At 41.2% G+C, this 22,771-nt stretch overlaps 1 protein-coding gene across 7 annotated transcripts in view; it reads left to right on the top strand.

Moving 5' to 3' along the window:
- STXBP4 (syntaxin binding protein 4) overlaps window positions 1-22,771 on the top strand; it is a 178,970-nt gene that overhangs the window by 101,130 nt on the left and 55,069 nt on the right. For all 7 annotated transcript variants that reach the window (XM_089478426.1, XM_089478455.1, XM_089478435.1 and 4 more), the window contains 2 exons: window positions 371-420; window positions 6,236-6,369. In XM_089478426.1, coding sequence (XP_089334552.1) covers window positions 371-420; window positions 6,236-6,369 — 184 coding nt within the window. The remainder of the gene's footprint in view (window positions 1-370; window positions 421-6,235; window positions 6,370-22,771) is intronic.

Below are 22,771 nucleotides of genomic sequence, written 5' to 3'. Positions count from 1 at the left end.
GATACATGAGCACTAATAAACCACATAGCCCATATAGACCATAAAGTGCCAGCTAGAAATTGGGTACTGACTAGCTTCCATTATTACTGGACTTGTGCTGACACAACAGCAACACTCTTTGGCACTTAGAGAATCCGGCTGCTGATCCCAGTGAAGGCAGCCAGAAAATGTGATTACCATAAAAGTGAATAGCAGCTTTGCTATTGATTTCAGTAGCATATAAATTGCAGGATATACAGCTAAAGTGGTTTAAGCTGTATGTGGTCTGTGTGTTTTTGCCTTGCTCTTGTGCAAGAGAAAATGAGAAGAAGATACTGTAAGAAGGTTTTGAAAATAGTAATTAACAGTTTCTTTTGCCATTTGCCAATAGGTTATACCTGAAGTACTATTAGATAGTTCCACTTCTCTGACAAATCTAAGGTAAGAAAATGTAAAATTCTTAGTTTAATGGTGTGGGTTTTTTTCCAGACATGTTGATAAGATGGTTGAAAACCTTTGGCCTCTTATGTTTGCTATTCCTGCTGCTAAATAATTACAGCACTTTTAATTTGCAGAGTATTTCTTCATTTTTATGTGAAAGGTGTACCTCGTTTTTACACATAGGGGCTTAGAGACAATTATTTTCCCAGGGCTCACAAGTGAGTCTGTAGCAAAAGTGAGATTTGAACAAAGGTCTCCCAGTTTCAAGCCCAATATCCTGTGAACAGCACTTCATCCTACTGAGCACCAGTTCAAGAGATAGTGGGAATGCAAAGTGTAGCTTTCAATATCTCTTGATGACCATTCCACATGTATCATTGATAGGCCTCAGCATCCCAAGTCACACTTGCAATATTTTGTTGCATTCTGGCATGGCCAAGAAAAGATGAATTTGTGAAGCCACATAATAAACCACAGCATGTGTTCTGCCATTGGCTCCTGTAATGTAGGAGTGGGTGTCTGTGGTTTTCCAGATGTTTTTGCACTACAGTTATTATTTGTGGTGGTGGTGTCGTCGTCATCATTATCATTGTATTTATAGCCCACCTTTTCCCCAAAACTGGAACACAAAATGGCTTATAAATTATAACAGTACAGTTGGCCCTCCACATTTTTAGCTTTGATATTTGAGGATTTGATTAGTCACAGATTTGATTAAGATGTTCTCTCTAGGAATCTTTAGGTCCTCCAGAGTTACTTGGCCAGATGTTGATGTCACACAAAACGACCTAAAGATTCCTAGGGAAAACACTTCTCTAGGCATTTGTAGATCCTCCACAATTCTCTGGTCAACATCCAGCAGATGTTAACCTCAGAGTTGCATTGGAGGGCCTACAGATTCCTAGAGAGTGTTTTTCTTTGTTTGTTTGTTTGTTTGCAGTTTTCCCCCTTTCATGAGGGTCCTGTGCCCCTAACCCCAGCGAATGTGAAGGGCCTTCTGTAGAATTATAAACATACAAAAATGCACATTAAAATAGAATTAAACTAGTACACTATTAAAACATCACTCATTAAACAAAATAAAATTCAATTAAAAAGCTAAAAGCACTTAAAAGCAGTACATATTAAAACAGTTAAAAGTACTAAAAGACATTAAAACAATAAAAAAACTACAGTATATACATACCCTTATAACCGCAAAATACAGTATTTTCCCATTCAGTTTAACGACTTGTAAGAGATTATGGGGGTTGCAGCCCAACAATACCTGGAGATTGTTCTGAGTGACAGTGGCTCTCTGGTGTCAGACAGGGGCTTTCCCAGAATTAGTAGAATCTTAGGGGCTGTCCATACTGAGGAAATAATTAAATTCTCAGAATACCACAGCATTGAGCAGTTAAAGTGGTGTCAGACTGGATTATTTCTGCAATGCAGATGGATCTCAAGAAACCTAGAATCATATAGAGTTGGAAGAGAGCACAGAGGCCATTCAGCCCAACCTCCTGCCATGCAAGAATACACAGTAAAAGCACTCCCAACTGATGGCCATCCAGCCTCTGTTTGAAAACTTCCAAAGAAGAACACTCCACCACCTTGGAAGATGTTTTCAAGATCCTACTCAAGATCAACTTAAAATGTCACCAATGTAACTGAGAACTTTCTGTATGCTGAGCATGTTTTCTGCATATGAGCAGAGATCCTTCTGTAAAGATGCTACTACACTATGATTTTAAAAAAGGTGACACTGGATAACCATGTTTCCTGCTGAATAACTTTAGGGATGCATTTCAGTTCCTTGTTGTTGTTGCTGTACTTGCTGTGTTTCTTCAAGTCACATTTGATTTATGGTGACCCTAAGATGAACCTATCATGATGTTTTCTTGTTAAGATTTGTTCAAAAGGGGTTTTCCCTTGCCTTCCTCTGAGGCTAAGATTAAAAAAGGACATTGAGAAACTGGAGCGTGTCCAAAGGAGGGTGACTAAAATGGTGAAAGGTCTGGAAACCATGCCCTATGAGGAACGACTTAGGGAGTTGGGGATGTTTAGCCTGGAGAAGAGGTTAAGAAGTGATATGATAGCCCTATTTAAATATTTGAAGGGATGTCATGTTGAGGAGGGAGCAAGCTTATTTTCTGCTGCTCCAGAGACTAGAACACGGAACAATGGATGCAAGCTCCAGGAAAAGAGATTCCACCTCAAGATTAGGAGGAACTTCCTGACAGTGAGCGCTGTTCGACAGTGGAACAAACTCCCTCGGAGTGTAGTGGAGTTTCATTCCTTAGAGGTCTTCAAACAGAGGCTGGATGGCCATCTGTCAGGGATGCTTTGATTGTGATTTCCTGCATGGCAGGGGTTGGACTGGATGGCCCTTATGGTCTCTTCCAACTCTACGATTCTATGATTTGCTCAAGGTCACCCAGTGGGGTCCCATGGTCCAATAGACATTTAAACCCTAGTCTTCCATATTCCTAGTCTCATGATTGAGCCACTAATCCACACTGGATCTCCATCTAGTTCCATGCCTTCCAACATTTCATAGATAAACACTGGGTGTGGCAAGATTCTACCTCCTCCTCTCCACCTTTTAATAAGTTAACTGAGTGCAAAGTATTTTTACACTTTGGAATCAGTATGCAGCAATTGAATAATAATAATAATAATAATAATAATAATAATTATTATTATTATTAGAGTACTTATACCCCGCCCTTCAGCCCTAAAGGCTATCGGAGCGGCTTACAATTACTATTTTTAATTAGATGGCTCCCTGCCCTTAGGCTTACAATCTAAAAAGACATGACCCAAAAGGAGAAGGGAATGGTGGTGGGGAAGAGGATCAGGTCCAGCAGTTCTTCTCTCCCTCTGAGCCTGGACCAAGGCAGATGGGCTGGAGGGAGGGCTCTTCTCCTTAGTTTCAGGCCAGGCCGGATGGAGCTGGCAGGCCTCTCTCTCCCTCTGATGATGAAATATACTGAGGACAAAGCAGGGAAATGGGAGAAGGAGAAAAAAACTGAGGTATTTTAAAACAAGTCCCTATCTAGGATAGATTTATTCTTGATTTCTAGGGCGGGTTATACACTGCCATTAAAGTACGTGCAGAGTGCGTACTAGGGTTAGGGAGGTGCGGTGCTTCCGCACCTCCCTAACCCTAATAAGCGCTCTGTGCGTAAAAAATGACGGCGGCCGTTCCAGACGGCCGCCGCCATGAGGACGTCACGGCCGCGCCACCTCTATACGGGGTGGCGCGGACGTGACGTCCTCGCTCCGCGCCAGGGCGCCTAGTGCGCCCTTTGCACGGACCAGGAAGGAACTCCATTTCAGACGGCTGCGCCCAGCGAAGCAAGGGAGAAAGGGGCCTTCTCCCTGCCGCCGCGGGGTGTCCCCTTTTCAGGTTGTGGGGAAGCGGCGTTTTGCCGCTTCCCCGCAGCCTGAAAAGCAGCGGATCGGGGCCTCAGTGGCTGCCGTTCTGACAGCTGAGGCCCCGATACACCAGGGAAAGGGGTGGGTACAGACCGCCCCAAATGGGCGGTCTGTAACCCGCCTAAGACATTGGCTAAAAGTTTAATGGAAATGGAGATTTAGTAGAGTATTATCAGACCATAGCACAATTTTGTTGAATTTGAGAGAACCCTAGAGTTTAATCAGTTGGAGATTAAATGAAGAGTTACTGAAAGATGAGAAGGTGGTGGACCAAGCAAGAGAAACAATTAAACTTTTAAAAAATAAAATATGCAACAGGAAGGTAAATTAGCAACTGTCTGGGAAAGCAGTTCTCAGAGGTTTTTTACTCAACAAAATATGATCCTAAAAAAGCGAGAAAAACAGAAAATGATGCTGATCTCCAATGCATTGAAAGAAAAGGAAGCAGAGTTGAAGAGGCAACCAAGAAATAAAAAGGTAGAGGAAGAGATAAAAAAAAATTCAGAAACAACTGAAAGTAGAGATGTCAATTGAAATTGAGAAGAAATTGAAAGTGGTAAAGCAGGATAACTTTGAGCATGCAAACAAACCAGGGAAGTGGCTTGCTTACAGAGTGAGAAAAGAGAAGGAAAAGAGATGTATTATAAAAATGAGAGAATTAAAGGAGATACAATGCGCCCTTTTTTTACGCAAGGGATCCATTCCAGACCCCCCTGTGTAAAAAAAAGCGTGTATGCTCAAGCCCCATTGAAAGTAATGGGGCTTGTGCATGTGGCGACAGTGCGGCAGTGCACGCACCATGGATGCACGCCCCATTAATCTAGATGGGATGTGCCGCCACTTGTGCCCTGCGCACTCCCGCACGGCTTTCAACATATGCTGAAAGCCGCATGTAGTGCGTCCGCATATGATGCAGGCGCACTGTACACACTTTACAGGAAAAGACAAAGGAAATATTTTATAATTTAGATTCTGGGCTATATAGAGAACAATCTGTAGATTGCTCAGTAATAAATAAATAACGGAAGAACAGAAACAGGATTTGGATAGGAGATAATTTGAATATTGGAAATAATAGAGGCTATTAATCAATGTAAGGAGGGGAAATCACCAGGGCCAGAGGGCTTTCCAGCAAGATATTATAAAATCTTTCAGGAGGAATTATGTGATCCATTACAATTAGTAATGAACTCAGCACTGGAGGAGAAACTACCGGACATATGGAGGGAAGCTGAAAATGTACTGATTCCCAAAAGCAGCTGAGAAAATGGGATGGCAGAGGATTAACCCTGCCAAATCAGGACAGTTGGATAGTATGCAATTTAAATACTTGTTAGAATGCTTTCAACAAAGGGTGAATGTTTGTTTATACATTTGGTTTCAAGGACAAACTCCAAAGGGCCAAAAATATTCTTCTGGCTATTGAGAAAAAACAGTGCTTTTCAATCATTCTTATTTGTGTCTCTTTCCTTTGTCAAGTGTAAGAGTTGTCATTGATTCACCTACACAGTGGAAATAAGCAAAATTCTAATGTGGACAGATTTCAGGCTTGCTTAGACAATCTACCCTTGGTTGTTGCCAGCACTAACCAGATCAAAATAAAAAATAGCAACTTGGGGATTGGCTGTTAGAGACATACTTAGATTTAAGGAATTGGGTGCTTCTGAGTACATCTTCAAGCCAGGAATTCATTTTCATCACCAGAGCTTAGCTCACCATTTTTTCAGCCATACACCTATTCTTGATTTCCTCCAAAACATTCTTCATTTCAGTGGCCTAAATTTGAATGGAGGTGTCTGTTTCACTTGTTTCTGTCTCTAAACAGTTGAAAGTCAATAAATCATAGAATCATAGAGTTGGAAGAGACTTTAAGCGCCATCTAGTCCAACCCCCTGCCATGCAGGAATACCCAATTATAGCATCCCTGACAGATAGTCATCCAGCCTCTGTTAAAAAATCTTCAAAGAAGGATACTCCACCACACTCCAAGGAAGTGTTCAGGAAGTCCTTCCTAGTGTTCTTTATAATGTCACAAACAGTAACTGATGGATTTCTAGATTGCTCAGAAAAATGCTCATAAATCCCAATCTAGCTTTATCCACTAGAGAAGTACTGCACTGGCAGGAAGTGTTGTACTTGAATATCATACCTAGGTTGTGATCTTCCATTCTTCGCACACTCCATGAGCATCCCCCCCCCCCCAGTTTAGAATCAAAATGAGCAGCATCCATTTATGCTGAGAAGTGCTGCAAGAACAAAGTGTTCCTGTCTCTCCCTTGACTACCACTGTGACATAGTTATAACTAAAAATGAAAATGAATTCAGTGTCATGAATGGAAATAATACAGTGTTACAAATAAAAACATTTTGGCCCTTTTCCACATTTTCCTTTCAGTGACAAAAAAGCCACGTTCTCTTCTAAAATGCTCCTTGCACGTCTGGGAAGGAATGGCCGCAGTGTCCCAGCATCACTTGCAACTGAAGCCAAAGAACTTGCTAGATCCGTCCGTGCCATTCTGGAAGCAGATTGTGAGTCTTACATGTTTTTTTCTTTCTGTTTCCTTTCTTTTTGGCTTGGCAGTTTAAGCAGAAATGTTTGACTTGTGGATTGTGCTATGAATCCAGATTGCATGTCAAAAAGGAGGAAAATAGCATTGAAACACTCAAAAGGTGATAAAATGTCCGGTAATTTGGATAATTCTAACATTTATACTTTGAAATTATCAATCTAATAACAGAAGCACACAGCTGTTGATGTGTGCAGACAGTCTTGTTCTTTAATTATATTTGAATATCGACTATTTTGGTTTTACTTGTACCTGAATACACTGTATCATATGATTTAATATGCAAGATTTCTTAGTGAATACTTCCTTATAATAGGTAAGCAATTTCTGTTGCCAAAGCTTTGGACTATTTATAGCAAAGGCTTAATCATAATCAAATTATTTATCAGCAAGCCCCGTGGATTGTATTGAGACTTGCTACTTATCATGTATGTCTTTATTTATTTGATTTATATCCTGCTTTTCTTCCAAATGAGACATAAAACAGCTTACATATTTGGGATTGCAACACAAATCTAGCTGAGATCCAAATATATGTAAGCTTTATTTTTTAAAAAAAATTGGTTTTGTTTTTACAACATTGCTAGTAGGTGTTCTTTTTTTAAAAAAAAAAAGAAATAACATGTTAATGAAATTTCTCACTGATGCAATGAATCAGTGGACATATATTATCATTCCCATCTCAGGGGGAAATAAAATAAACTTCATGCAAATGTCCAGGCTTTTCTTATATCTCTTGATATGCAATATCTATAAATGCAACCATACCTCTGGAATTGGTATTGTGTTTGAATTCTGGATGTAAGACTGCAGAAACTAACAACCTAATATGGTGGATCTAGGTAGCTCCCAGAGAGCACGGGCTGTCACCTATTGCAGCCTACACTAAATATTTCATGTGAGGTACATGGTGTAAATCTGAAGACTTCAGCACAGTACCACGTATCATTCCTGTCCATTTTCTGCCACGTACTGGCTTTGCTTGAAGATGTACACAGATGCCATTGCCCATCTTGATAAGCATTTTGTGACAATTCCAGGAAGGTGCACAGTGTACAGTCCAGACAATGCTGATTAGAATCATAGAATCATAGAGTTGGAAGAGACCGCACGGGCCATCCAGTCCAACCCCCTGCCATGCAGGAAATCCAAATCAAAGCATCCCCAACAGATGGCCATCCAGCCTCTGCTTAAAGACCTCCAAGGAAGGAGACTCCACTACACTCCGGGGGAGTTTGTTCCACTGTCGAACAGCTCTTACTGTCAGGAAGTTCTTCCTAATGTTGAGGTGGAATCTCTTTTCCTGTAGCTTGCATCCATTGTTCCGGGTCCTAGTCTCTGGAGCAGCAGAAAACAAGCTTGCTCCCTCCTCAACATGACATCCTTTCAAATATTAGTTACAATGCTGATTAGTTATAACTTTTCACTGCAGTTCAGCACTCTTAATAGTTTTTCTCTCAATTGTCCATGTTTGATTATCGCTCTCATCCATGTCTAGTGCACTCAAACCATGTGATAATCCATATCAGTACTGTAGGTAGGAAATTGTGGGGCTAATGCAAATGGGACAATGAGTAGGGTAGCCACTTGCACAAAATTCTTTCTCTAGGTTGTGATTTTTCTTTTTGTTTTAAAGCAGTATGCTAAGATTACAGGAAGCTTTCAGATGAGATATGTAGTTGATTACAGCACTAGGTATCAAGGGACGGTTTGCAGTTTATAATAAGCCTTGCACACAACATTGTTCGCTTCAGTGGTTATATCAGAGCAAATTGAACTTGGATTGGTTGGTTATATCTGCGTGAAAGAGATGTAGTAGAATTCTGCATAATTAACTGGAGGATCCTCTAAAATTGAACCAGTGTAAAATGTTCTGTGAGGCTGAGGCCACACTTCAAATGAGTCCCTTAAACCATCAGATGTGGAACTTGCTTCCTTATCTCCTGTATAAAGGACTGCACAGTATACTTGATGTTCACATGTTGCCAGGGTTTCACAACATGCCAGAAGAGCTTGTATCAGAAGAACAGATATATTATGACAGGCTAATCTGATGTGATGATGCCACTTCTGATCACAAAAATAAATCTAAAGCAACATTTGACAGCTTTGGAAGCAATAAATGATGTTATTTTGTGTTTTTTTTTTAAAAAAATGATCAAGCTAACTCTATCTTCTGGCAAAGAATCTCGTTGGTATGAGGAGGGAATCAGAGGAAAGCATGGTTAGAAATGTTCTGTCACATTAAATTACTTCCAGCAGTCTGTGTGAGAAGTCATGCAAGAGAAACCTTGGGTCCTAAATGCAGCTGAAGACTAACATCTGGTTGTGTCAACTATAATAGGTAGGAAATCAGCTAGAAAGCATTCAAGCCAGAGGATGGATCCATTTTGTGAACCTGAAAGTTAAAAATAACTCTGCAAAGAAGGATTTAAAGACTGAACATCATCCCCCTGGGTTCACTCTAACTTAGGGAAACATTATTCTCTCCCCGCCTCCCCCCACCCCCCAGCTTCCGTACAGATATATGAAAGCTAAATTGAACCTGAATCTGAGATTAAAGAATTAAAACATTTCATGCTATTGGAGAGACAAATAACAGTGAAGCAGAGTTAATAGTCAAATATCTCTGACTCCAAATCTTTTACAGTGTACAGCTCCTAGATGTCTGTCATTACTAACAGCCATCCTGTGTTTGGCTCCATTTTCTAAGTTGTACTCTCTCTCTCTCTCTCTCTCTCTCTCTCTCTCTCTCTCTCTCTCTCTCTCTCTCTCTCTCTCCTTTATCCCTTTGTTCTCTTCCTTAAAATCTTTACTTGCTCACTAAGTACTTTGAGGCAATTTGTTTTGTCTTCATTAGATTATCATTCCTTTCAGCGTTTGCTGTGTCACATTTCCAATGTGAAGGTTCAGCTCAGGTCAGTGCACAGTTCATCGTGGAATCACAATGAAGTCTGGCAAATAAATTGGTTTTTCTGAACATCTCAGCTTTCCTTTAAAAGGAAGTTTCCAGCCCTTAGTGTTATATATAAAGGGGTTTTGTGAGTTGCAGTGCTTATTGAAAACACAGTAAAAAAGCTATATATGAGTTAGCTTGCCTCTTCCCTTTGCCCTTTGCATAAAGTTAGCACATACTGTTTGCAATGTTCTCTGTACTTTTCACTGGTAACATATTTTTTCATCTGTTCAGCCACATCACATGTGCCTTGCAATCCTTTCAACTCTAGGGAGCCTTCTGCTGCTATTGGAATCTAAAGATCTAGCTGCATGACCAGTTATATACCTTCTGGTTTTAGTCTCTTGCCATCTTGTTCCAGAAGGCCCCCCAGTCCTTACAAGTGAGTGTATGGGTGGGTGGGGAGTGGGTTGATTTTGAGGAAGGGAAAAGCTTAGGAGCTTTCAGAGTGACAAAGAGAAGCAGGAAAGCCTTGGACTAAGCCTTGGACTCTTAACTCTGTCCTGCCTTACCTCCCTTCTTCACCCACATCAGCCCTTCTGTTTTTTCTAAACAGCAGGAAATTGCATGCACTGAAACAGAGTGAAAAAAACTGTGATCTTCTGGATGTTGAACTACATCCCTAACCATCTACACTTCTGCCTGATGCTGGCTGAAAGTTGGAGACCAGTGACAACTCAGGCCCACAGGCAGCCCATTCCAAAAGGCATCCCCCAACCACTAAGAGAGTGAGGTAGCACCTTAAGCTGCACAGTAGGAATTGCTTTTTTAATCTGTTGTATTTTTACAGGTGGCAAGGATTTGAGATGTTTGAGGCATTTCATGCAGACAAAGCAACTTCAGGTTCTTTGTAGGTAGAATTGCATGGAAAGGCAGCGACATAATTTGCTGCTGTGCCACAGGTAACATCGTGTTTTGGGCTGGCCCTGTAGAAAGTATCTTCCCTTTGCAATTGCCTCTTTTGCAAGGTTAGCATTGTCAGTCAGTTGCAGCTTGCAGTTATGCATAATGTTTTTAAATAACAATATTGCCATCAAAAATAGTAATAATTTAGGATAAGTACCTTTAGCTGTTTCAACTATTTAGATGCTTATTTTAAGATTTTTAAAAGAAAAATGTAATAATGAATGCAAAAAAGTGCTTATTCACATACTGCAGAATTGTAATTCACTGTAGCTCCGTGTTGAAACTTGCACAGTTTATATACAGTTGGACTTTTTTCCTCTGTGTAAAGTGGCCAAATATCAATGTGCTTTGGCTACACCATTCCTTCCAGCACAGCACTCCCCATTTATTCTCATTTTCAATTACTGGGGTCGACAGTCAATGCATTTACAGTATCTTCAGTGTGTTAATAACAGTTGTGAAGAAGAACAACAACAAAAGGTGGGACAAGGGTGCTAATAACCAACCAACATCATTAATAGTCAGGTGGAGATTTTTCACTCTCCTTGCTTTATCTCTTTAATTTGGTGGGCACTCTGGAGAATATTTTGGGAAACACATTTGCCCTGATTTTATATTTTGCTTATTACCTTAAACCTATTAAAAGTGCATAGGTCAAGAACAAGAAGAGGCAAAATGTGATCATTGGATCATATACCTACCCATGCTCCTCTGACATCACTCTGAAAGGAAGAAAATCTCTCAAAAATAGGAAATACAGACACTTCCTGTTTCTGTTTTTTTAAAAGCCTTTTCTGTTCTATAGTGGGCATGAGGTAACATTTAACTGGAAATACACAGCTTCCAGAAGCTTGGCAGGGGTGGAGAGCTTTGTTATTTTGGGGGTGAAACCCTTTTTTCAAGGAGGAGATCAAAGAGGTTCAGAGGGCAGATTTTCCACAAAACCTCAGATGTTGCTTACTCCTTGTCAAGACTACAGAGGGGGAAAGGTTCAAGAACAGATCATTAAACAATCAGTCTGTGCATACCTAGAAAGAAATGCCATAATTTCTAAGAGTCAGCACGAGTTTCTCAAAAACATGTCATGCCAAACTAATCTTATCTCTCTCTCTTTTTTTTTTTGATAGTTAGAAGCTTGGTAGGTCGGGAGTGGTGTGGATGTAGCATATCTTGAATTCAGTAAAGCTTTATACAAGGACCCCCATGATATTCTTGCAAGCTGTTAAACTGTTAGCTAGACAGTATTACAGTTAGACAATTCTGTAATGGGTTGACAGACTGAACCCAAAAAGTACTTACCATACTGGAGAGAAATGACTAGTGGGATGCTTCAGGGGTCTGTCCCAGGCCCAGTGTTGTTCAGCATCTTTATAAATAACTTACGTCCGGTACAGACCGCCCAAAAATGGCAGTCTGCTGGCACCTTGTTTTGTTCTGCGAGTAAGCTGCAGCAGACAAACTGCGCAGCTTCCTCGCAGAGCAAAAAGAAGCCACAAAAAGGAGGTTCTTTTTGTAGCGCGATACTGATGCTGCAGTGCACCAGTGGCGCACTCATGACGTCAGTATCACGCAGTGACGTGCGGACACTCAGCGACCATCAGGTCAAAATGGCGGCGCCCATCTGTACAAGGCACCGCCATTTTGACATACAGAATATGTGCTAGGGTTGTGGCAACCCTAGCATGTCATCAAGACATTTGCAGATGATACCAAATGTAAGGAGGGGTAGCAAACCACCTCTGAACAGCTCTTTCCACACAAAAAAACCCAAAGCCCCCCAAAAAACCCTATGATAGTATCAGCTTAGGGTTGCCATAAGACACAAACAATTTACAGGCACACAGCAACATAAAGCAAATACTCCAGATGACAGAACAGCATTTAGAATGACCTTGGCAGATTGGAAAGTTGTGCCCAAACTAACAAAATGAATTTTAATCAGAATAAATGTAAGGTATTGCATCTGGGCAGGAAAAATGAAATGCACAAATATAGAATGGTGGACACATGGCTTGAAAGCTCTGCATATGAAAAGGATCTAGTAGGACACAAACTAAACATGAGTCAACAGTGTGATGTAGAAGCCCAACAATCCAGTGCAGTTCTGGGCTGCATCATCAGTAGTACAGTGTTCCCGAATCATACACAGCATATGCTGAAAGCCGCACAGGAAGAAGCAATGGTGTGTGCTAGAAGAAGTAATGGCATGTATGCCCATTGTTTTTAATGAGGCTCCACCATATGCGGTATTTCCCTTATGTGGGGGGGAGGGGGTCTGGAACAGATCCCCTGAGTAAGAGAAAGGCCCAATGTATAGTGTCCAGATCAAGAAAAGTAATAGTGCCAGTCCATTCAATTTTGAATATTGGTTTTAAGGTCTGGGCACCATATTCCAGAAGGATATTGATAAGGTGGAATGTTTCTAGAGGAAGGCAACCAAGATTATCAGAGGTTTGCAAGTCAAGTCTTATGGGGAACAATTGAAGTTGTTGGATACCTTTAGCTTAGAGTAGAGAAAGCTGAAAGGTATCATGATAGCTGTCATTAAACTTCTGAAGGGATGTCATGTAGAAAATGGAGCAAGCCTTTTTCTGCTGCTCCACAGACTAGCATACAAACCAATGGATCCAAATTACAAGTCAAGACATTGTGCTTTAACATTAAGAAAATTTTGTTTACTGTAAGAGCTACTCAACAATGGAATTGATTGCCTTGGACTGGAGAGTGGTGGACTCTCTCCGTCTTTGAAGGTCTTTAAACAAAGGTTGGATAAGCACCTTTTAGGAGCATGTTAGCTGTGCATTTCTGCAGGGAGAGGGTTAGACTAGGTGGCCTTTGTGGTTCCTTCCAACTCTGATTGTTTGATTCAATAAGAGTATGTTTATGGCAAATTAAGATATTTCTTTTTATGTAAGTTTTAACTATGTATGTTTTTTTCCCTTTTATCTTGTATTCTTTGAAATGGTCTGGAGACTTATTCAATAAAGATGTATTGTATGGCAAACTAATCTCAATGACCAGTTTGATTAATCTGAATGTCAGATTAATCTGAATCTTTCTGCTTTATCTTTTTTTTTCTTTTTATGAGAAGCTGCTTCTTGTGGCAGCTCTGTCTCTGATAGCATAGTGTAATCCAGATTTTATTTCTCAAAAGGATGAGGGCAAATTTCCAAAGTTGTCAGTCAATCCATGTTTCTTTATTGCATAGCAATTTGTTTTAAAAGCCTTACAATGTCTCAGCTGTCTCAGAAACATTTAAAATTGTTCAAAGAAGCATGCATACACATTCTTAGATGAAGAGAGAGAATGAATTGAAACGAATGGAAATGAAATATTGTCTGGTGTATGAGATGGGGAATGTAGAGACAATGTTATAGGCTGTGGTCCAAGCCTGGTTTAAATCATCAAAAGGGACAAGAGGAGAATCAGAATTGCCCATCCACTACCATCACCTGAGCTCATTTGCATCTTGCAATATAAACTATCTTCTCCAAATGTTACACAAATCCATATTCTCTTTTATCTTTAATGGGGGCAGGATTGCAATGAATTGATCTGGATACTATTCATCACTTAGTAGTTTAGCTGTCACACCTTGCTCCCAAATGTCTTCAAGGATAAATATACTTAGAATGAGTGTGTTGTAATAGTCACAATGCAGTGAGTTTTCATCATTGTAAATATACTTGGCATTGCATATTCCTAGCTTTGCAAATCAGCTTTAATCAGCATCATTAATTGTATGCATATGTTTTATTAAGCATATTTATTAAGCATTCCCTCCAGGGGTGCATAGGGCCAAGCAACATTAGAGTATGGTCAAGTTTGCAAATTGATCAATGAAGGAGAACAAACAAGCTAGCAGAGGCTACCTTAGGGTGCTTTTTTTGTGTTTACTGGGAAGAGCAAGACTCTGCCCCATTCCTCTCCTCTCAACTGGCTGAGTTAACTGAGTGCAAAGTACTTTTGTACCTTGAACTCAGTTTGCAGCAGTTGGAGTAAGCTTAGAAAGAAGAAGATGAGGAGAGAAAAACTGGGGCATTTTAAAAGTTAAAAAATAGCACACAGAGGATTGATTTGAACTGTCGTTGCCAGTTTAAAGTATAACTACAGTAGACTGAAAAATAACCAATGCAGAAATCCTGGGCACAATTCCTGGAGAATGAATTTCACTGAAGCTGATGTACCCTAAGAGGGGGAGAAATGTATAGTGTTCATATATATGCTGTTGGGCTTACAGTTTGCAGTCAAGCCTGACACTAAGGAGTAAGTTCCACTGAAGTGAATGTTATTTCCTTCTTAGTAACTACAGCTAAAGCCAGGAATCTCTCAAAATTCCTGAATTTAAAGAATATAGGAATATAGGAAATTCCTGCTAATTAGATTGATCTTTTGGGGAGACAAGAAATCTTGCCAGGCATATGGATGATAACAGCTCTAGCTAGCTGCTGATAGATATGCTGTATATACTCATGTATAAGTCTAGACATTTTAGTCAAAAAATTGACCCAAAAAACTGAGTCGACTTATCCGCAGGTCAGTGCAAGTACTGTACTTTAACTCTTATCAAAAAAGAGACCATTCCCTGGTCAAAAGCAAAAATGTAATCTGTCCTGGAAGCACTGACCCCCCTCTACCCTCTCATCCATCCAGCCTTTAGTATGAGCTCAAACAGTTATGCCTGTTGGAATTTTATTTCTTTGGCATCATTTTTCTTTGCTTCCTTCTTTACATCCTTTGTTACATACCCCTAAATTTTGCCCTCGACTTATTCATGGGTCTTATCAAAATCAATAATTTTGGCCCCAAATCCTGCCCTTGACTTATACATGAGATCGACTTATAGTCAAGTATATGCAATAGACAAAAATAGTCTTTTACTTTCATCTTTGAACTTCTAACATGTGAAATGAGTATATCATGTGTGCGAGAAATATTTCACCTAAAGAATGGTGAAAGGTGGAAGGAGATGAGTGATTTTCTTGTGTCAGCACTTGTAGTCATCCTCTTAAAAGACATAACATATTGCTCTTTAAATATTTACAATCTGCATAAAAGTTTAAATTGTGCTGTGAGCAGATGCTCCACCAGGTATTGATTAGTCCTAATCTCTAAGTTTGCTTGATGCTTCTGGGATGCTACAGTCTTTGCATCTGGCATTCTGCAATCTATATTCCTTAGATTGATGTATGATTGATTTCTTTTCATTTTAATTATGAGCTGTTTTATCAGAGTGTTCAAAGTAGTTTATGTTCTTAAAACAGAATAAGTGCTGTAACCACTGCATTAATAAAGTGCAAACTTCCATATTGCTAAAAATTAGCATGAAGAGTATTTTGCCTCCAAAGAAAGAGAGAAAACCAGAATAAAAGAATTAATTTTGGAATGGAGTCTGCTGCCTAGATGGACCTACTTTGCAGCAAAGAGTTGACACCAAATTGATGTTTGAGATACTTCTAATTCTATGGTGTGAATTAAAGAGGTTGTGTGCAGATACAACAGTATATTTAGGAAAAGTCATTTCTCTGGTTTTAGCTAAAGAGTTGCATCTTTCATTCTAGCATACTACCTTGAACCACTGCAAACACAATTGGAGAGTCCTCCTCTATTTTTATTGGGTTTTAAAAAAATAAAACCATAACGTCTGCTACTTGTGTGATTCATGATCAAGACTATGTGTGCCTAGGGTTGCCATAACCCGGCTGCAACCGGGATTTTCCCGGTTTTGGTGGCACCGTCCCCCTCCCGTCCCGGGTGCTGCCAAAAACTGGGACAACCCTGGTTGCAGCTGGGTTGCCGCGGCCCACGGGGCCTCACTGCCCTCCTCCTCCTCCACCACGCATGGCTGCACGGAGGAGTCAGAGGAAGAGGAGGGCAGCGAGGCCTGGGGTGGAGGAGGCGAAGGCAGAGGCGGCGCCTCCATGGGCGGCCACACCACCTTCCCCCACCTCCCCACACGTCCGCGCCACCCACCTCCTCCGCCCCCTCTGCCCCAGGCCACGCGGTCGTGTGGAGGAGGCGGAGGCGGTGCCTCCTGCGCACGGGCGTGCCACACTCCCCGCGCGGCCGTGCCACCTTCTCCTCCTCTGCCCCAGGCCGTGCGGCCGTGTGGAGGAGGCGAAGGTGGAGGCGGTGCGCCTCCTGCGTGTGACCGCGCCACCTTCCCCGCCTCATGCACACAGCCGTGCCACCCACCTTCTCCTCCTCCGCCCCAGGCCGTGTGGTGAATGGAGGATGGGGAGAAGGAGGAGGAGGAAAAGGAGGAGGGGGAGGAGAAGGAGGAGAAGAAGAAGGAGAAGGGGTAGAAGGAGGAGGAGGAGGAGGGGTAGAAGGAGGAGGAGGAGGAGGAGGAAAAGGAGGAGGCGGAGGAGAAAAAGGAGGAGGAGGTGAGTGAGTGAGTGAGTGAGTGGCCAGAGGCCTCAAGGTGTTTTTATTTTTTGTAGGGGTGCTTTTAATGCTAACAAGTCTCCCTTGTTTTGACAATGATAGTGTGGTGGTGGTGGTGGTGGTGGTGATGATATGAGTCATCTTGAGAGGCATGCAGGCAGTGTTTCAGAAGCCGAGAGAGTGTCACCTCCCAAAGTGTTTGGGTGCTTTTAATGCTAACAAGTCTCCCTTGTTTTGACAGTGATAGTGTGATGATGATGATGATTGATGATGATGATGATGATAATGATATGAGTCAGCTTCAGAGGCATGCACGCACTGTTTCTGAAGCCGAGAGAGTGTGACTTTCCAAAGTGCCTTTTCTGTGTGTTTTTGGTTCTTTAATGGTGATACTGATATCACCAAGCCTCTGAGCCATGGTCAATGTAAATTGCTGTGATTTTTACAAACTCATGTGCAGTGAAGAAAAACCAAAGTCCCTTGACCAAGTACCCACTTCTGAGAAGTACACTTGGTGCAAGAACTGTGAAACCACCTTGACATGTTCAGTATGCATAGCCATGTTAAACCATGCTAAGTGTTAAACCCAAGGGGTTTGGTTATGGAATAAGCCTCTGATGCAAGAGGCCATGTTAAGTAAAGCCATGTGAAATGCCCAAATGTGCTGTTGTGCGTGTTTTGGAATGCAGGTTGGGGGTGTTTGGCCAGAAAGGGAAGTACATTTCTGCCATCTGTCTAGAAATAATGCCCAAATGTCCTCCATTTTGATCATGCCTAAGAAACATGCATTTATATTAACATTTTTTAAAAAGCACCACATTTTTTCACGTGTCGTCCATTTTTATAAAAATGTGTCTTACATTTGAAAATGTTATCCTACATTTGTCCTACATTTGTCCCGGTTTGGAAGTCCTGACTTATGGCAACCCTATGTGTACCTACTTCAGCTTGTAAAAGAGATGGATCTTAAGCTACATGCTAGATACATAATACAGTATATAGCTTAGCTCTGTATACATTTTGGTGGCAAAACTATAATCAGCATGCAGGATAGTAGGATAAGTGCTTGTTGGGATATAACTTTGCACTTATTTTATACTAATATATAAGAACAAAAAATAAATTAATTTTTCACCACTGAGAGATTATGAAAGCTGAAATAAATTTGAGGACCTTAATTTTTTTTTTTTTTTAAAAAAAAGCCCTACATAAAACTCAGTGCCTAGAAAAATTGTGTTTTTAATACTGTACAAAAGACCCTGTTTTTCTGTGAAAAACTATTGAGATGTTGTTGAACAGGAACTAGCTTTGCACAAATGACTTTTTAACAAAAAAGGTCTCAAAATGTAAAAAACAGAAAACACCCACCCACCCCCCAATTTTTTACAGTTGACCCCCCCACACACAGTGTCTCAATGTACTGAAATACTCTTTCTCTATGTGAGCATTCTTTACATCCCTACCTTCTACCACAATCAATGGCGGGATACAAACCGCCGCTCCGCGCGGGAGCTGCAGCAGTCAAACCGCGCGGCTCCCGCGCGGAGCAAAAAAAAAGCTCCATTTCGGAGCTTCTTCTTGCGGCGCCTCTATGACGTCGTGAGGCGCCTGGCGCGGACTCACGACGTCATAGGCGCCGCGACACGTCTGGACGCTATGCGTCCAGTACGTAAAGATGGCGGCGCCCATGTGGAAGGGGCGCTGCCATCTTGTACGTATTGTATACGTACTAGGGTTAGGGGGGTGCGGAAGCACCGCCCCTTCCTAACCCTAGTACGTATACAATACGTACTATATGAATGTGATTAACCATCCATTATGAAGCCTCCCCCTCCCTCCAGTCCATCTGCCTTGGTCCAGGCCTCGGAGGTAGAGAGGAACTGCTGGACCTCTTATCCTTTCCCTCCACCACTCCCTTCTCCTTCTGTGCCATGTCTTTTTAGATTGTAAGCCCGAGGGCAGGGAATCGTCTAACTAAAAGATTGTATGTACAGCGCTGTGTAAATTTACAGCGCTTCATAAATAAAGGTTAATAATAATAATAATAATAATAATATGGTGGTATGTATCCCGCCAATATTAGATTTCAAATGGTGCAGAGCAGTATCACCAACAATTCTCCACTATAGACTAGGTTTCCCTAGGATAGACAAGAGTGAGCATGCATTTTGTTGTCTCAGATGCTGATGCTATATCCTATTTTGCAGATGAATGTATACACACACATTTTCCTTATTTCTCCCTTTTTGGTTTGTGGTTTGAATCCTTGCCATTCATATATAATATTCACAGCTTCTTTCTCACACTCCCAGCTTCCAAGGAGGCATTCAGACCTCCCAGTATACCTCCAAAATGTAAGAGTTTCATATGAAATGAGACAAACACACAGCACTGGCAATTGTCAGCGTTGCAAATCACTTTTCCAGGGGCATATGCTTGTTAAAGGCTTCTGCTATTTTCAGCTATCTGGGTATATTGTGTACTCTCCATGTGAATCAGGCATTTGGTTTGAATCAAGTCTATCTCAATTTGCTGCTCTGGATGTCTACTGCTGTGATGATGTGCAGTTTGAAGGGCATTTGAAAAAATGCCTTAATTTTAGTTTTCAAACATTAAATTTGTCTTTTCTCTAATGTTTCACATAGGGACATCTAGTCTGCTTGACATTTATAAAAGAAAATGTTCAAGTAGGCCACTTTCCACTAAGAATATTATTTTGTGCTTCCCACTCCTGCTGTCTCCTTAAAAAAAAAACAGTGTTGTTATTTTTCTATGTATAAGGCAGATGGATGTTTGGGGATGTATACACATATTTGTTATTGTTAACTGCTGTGAAGCCATAGCTCTGAAGCCTCCAAATCACCCTGTAATCAACAGCCCTACTCAGGTCTTTCAGACTCAGGGCTGTGGCTTCTTTGATTGAGTCTGTCCACTCTAAATCATCTTCCTTTTGTTTTATTACTGCCTTCTACCTTGCCAAACATCATTTCTAATGAACCATGGCTCTCATGGTATGTCCAAAATACAACAGCTTCATCTGTAATGAAATTGCACTCACGCACACTTGTTGTTGTTAACTGCCCTTGAGTCGGCCTCAACTCATGGAGACCTTATGAGTGAGAGCCTCCGTATCCTCAACTGCTCTGCTTAGGTCCTGCAGGCTCAGGCCTATGGCCTCTCCCTTCTGACATATGGTCTTCCTCTCTTTCTGGTTCCCTCCACCTTTCCTACCATTACAGTATTTTCTAATGAGTCGTGTCTTCTCATGATGTGGTGAGGATATGACCAAAATCACAGTTTCATCATCTTTGCTTCCAAGAAGAGTTCAGGTTTAATCTGTTCTGGGACCCAATTATTTGTTTTCTTGGCTCATCACAGTATCCTCAGCACTCTTCTCCAGCACCACATCTCAAATGAGTTCATGTTCATTCTTTCAGCGTTCTTCACTGTCCAGCTCTTGCATCTTTACATGGTGATGGGAAATACAATGGCTTGGACGATTATAACTTTAGTGCTCAGTTGTATATCTTTCTACATTAGGATCTTGTATAATTCCTTCATGGCTGCTCTTCCCATTCCTAGTGTAACTTCAATTGATTCAATAGGGCTGCATCCACACTGCAGAAATACTCCAGTCTGACAGTCTGGAATTCTGGGAATTGTAATTTTGTGAGACATTTGGCCTTTTCTGTCAGAGAGGTCTAGTTCTCAACAGTTCCATTGTATTGAGCCATGGCAGTTAAAGTTGTGTCAGTCGGGATTATTTCTTCAGAGCAGATGCAGCCTAAGTCTGCTCTAGTTAGAAGTTCCAGTTGGATTTGGGTTCATGGGTGTTTAGTTCTGATATAAGTGCCTGTGTAGATACATTTATTCCAGGGTGTATGTATTAATGGTCCATGAAAGGAGTTTGCTTGGGGATGTGGAAACAGTGAATTGCAGACTATGGATATGTGCTGATTTCTGTTCACTTGAAAACCCCACTTACAAGGTAAGCTGTTTGTTTACAAATAAAAGTTGAGTCAGTTCCTCTGTTAAGGCAGCAGATGATTTCATGGTTGGTTATGCTTTTGTTTCCTATTGGGGTCAAGGTGTTTTTCTTAGCATGTTCTGTTGTTGTTATTGTTGTTCATATTGTTAATGGAATTGTTCCACACCCTCCCTATCCATAAAAGGCATGAAGTCTTGAAGCACTGTGACTAGCTTGGTTTTCTAGAGAATGAGTGGAAAAGTTGGGTTGGAATATAAAGTATATTTATATTATCTACAGCCAAAAGTACCTGTATTTGGACAAGCTATAATTTCACAGTTTTATGCAAACTTTCAGGTACTCCAGAACTCTTCAGCAAGCTAGGTGGTGAAAAATGGGGGGGGGGGGGGGAGGCAAAATTCAGAGAAGATTATTTAGCTCTGAGATCTATCATTAAACTAAATTTCAAGATGGAGAAAGGCTTAATGAATCCCTTGTAGATATGCAGGTATCAGGTTACACCACACCATGCCTATTGAGGAGGGGAGAAAATGGTGAATCTTTATCTCCGAAACCACAGAGTAGCCCAAAAATGTACTACCATGCAGAAAGCAGCCATCCCATCAGGCACTGTGACCTCTGCCTCCTGTAAAGAAAGAAATGTATATATCCTATAGCGACATATCTATAAAAAAAGGTGTAAAGTCATCCCTCCATAATATATAAAATCAAACCTTGGTTTTGTCATTTTATATAAGGGATACCATTTTACTACACCATTGTGCAGTAAATTTTTGTAGTAAACTACACCATTGTGTAGGATTTGAGCATGCATGGATATTGGAATCCATGGGAAGTCCTGGAACCAAACCCTGCCTAGCAGATACCAAGGGCCTAATATATGAACAGATTCTTTAAACTAACTAACAAGGGCCGATTTCGGTGAAAGGGACAGAAGCAATACATTTCTGCATATACCAGTAATTATAAGAACACTCCAGATTTTCTGAAAACGATTAAACAGTATTTGATTAGCTGTTCCGTAACAGTTTGTATATGTCAAAGCATATCATCTCAAAGTCCCCCACCAACTGATTAACTGGATTACTGAGAGCCAGTATAATTTTTTAAGCATTGGACTATGACTCTAGAGACCAGGGTTTGAATCCCAGCTCAGCCATGTAAACCCACTGAGTGACCTTGGGCAAGTTACATGCTCTCAGCCTCAGAGGATGGCAATGGCAAACCTCCTCTGAAGAAACTTGCCAAGAAACACCCATGATAGGTTCACCTTAGAATCACCATAGGTCTGAAACAACTTGAAGGCACACAACATCAACATTAGTATTGATTACTCCTCTTCAGCTCAAGGGTGGGGAAAGTGGAGGCAGCATGCAGAACCCCTCCCAGACATTCCACAAAGACAATGGGCACCCCTTATTGTGGGGGTCATAATTGGTGCAAAATGCCATTTGGAAGGACATTATGTATTAAAAACAACTCTCCCTTCAACCTTCTTCCCAAAAGGCCTACTTAAAATCCATCCCACATATGCCCTCCCCAGAAGACAAGATAATGTTGCCTCCGATGCAAGCAACCAATGATGATTCAGCCATCCCCTCTCATTTGCTTTCCAGCCTGTCATGGAAAATTAAGAAAAATTATTGCAGCTGCTAGATCACACCTCTTCTGTAAAATGCCAGATGTTTTCTGGTTCTGAGCCCTCAGGCTGGAAATGGGAGCAAGTGGGGCAATGGAAATTAGCCTTAGTGTGATCTTCCTGTCTCTTGCCTCTGAAGACTGGCCCAGAACTGTGCATTCAGGAGGCACCCAGTTTTTTGCTGCAGAGCTGGCTGCTAATGGCTGCGTCAGTTTTTCTTCATAGTTTTTTGTGGGTTTTTTCGGCTATGTTTCCCAAGCATGTGGGAGGAAGAAGAGAAGGAAGAGGGTGAGCCCTACTGGCAGCGGTAATTTTTTTTCATATTGATTCATCTTCCAAGGAGAGATCGGGGAGGAAGGCAGTGTACTCATCTATGTAGCATATTGTGTAGTGTGATGTACTTTCCTCTCACTGTCATGTAACCAAATAAATAGTGAAAGGAAACCCAAAGAGGTGTGCCCTTCAGATACTTCACCAACAATAAAAGT

Source organism: Sceloporus occidentalis, unplaced genomic scaffold (genome assembly GCF_023333645.1).
Source record: "Sceloporus occidentalis isolate IW3139 unplaced genomic scaffold, rSceOcc1.0.p SCAF_1, whole genome shotgun sequence".
NCBI lineage: Eukaryota > Metazoa > Chordata > Lepidosauria > Squamata > Phrynosomatidae > Sceloporus > Sceloporus occidentalis.
Note: the sequence above shows the minus strand (reverse complement) of the source record. Positions and strands in the feature narration are given on the sequence as shown.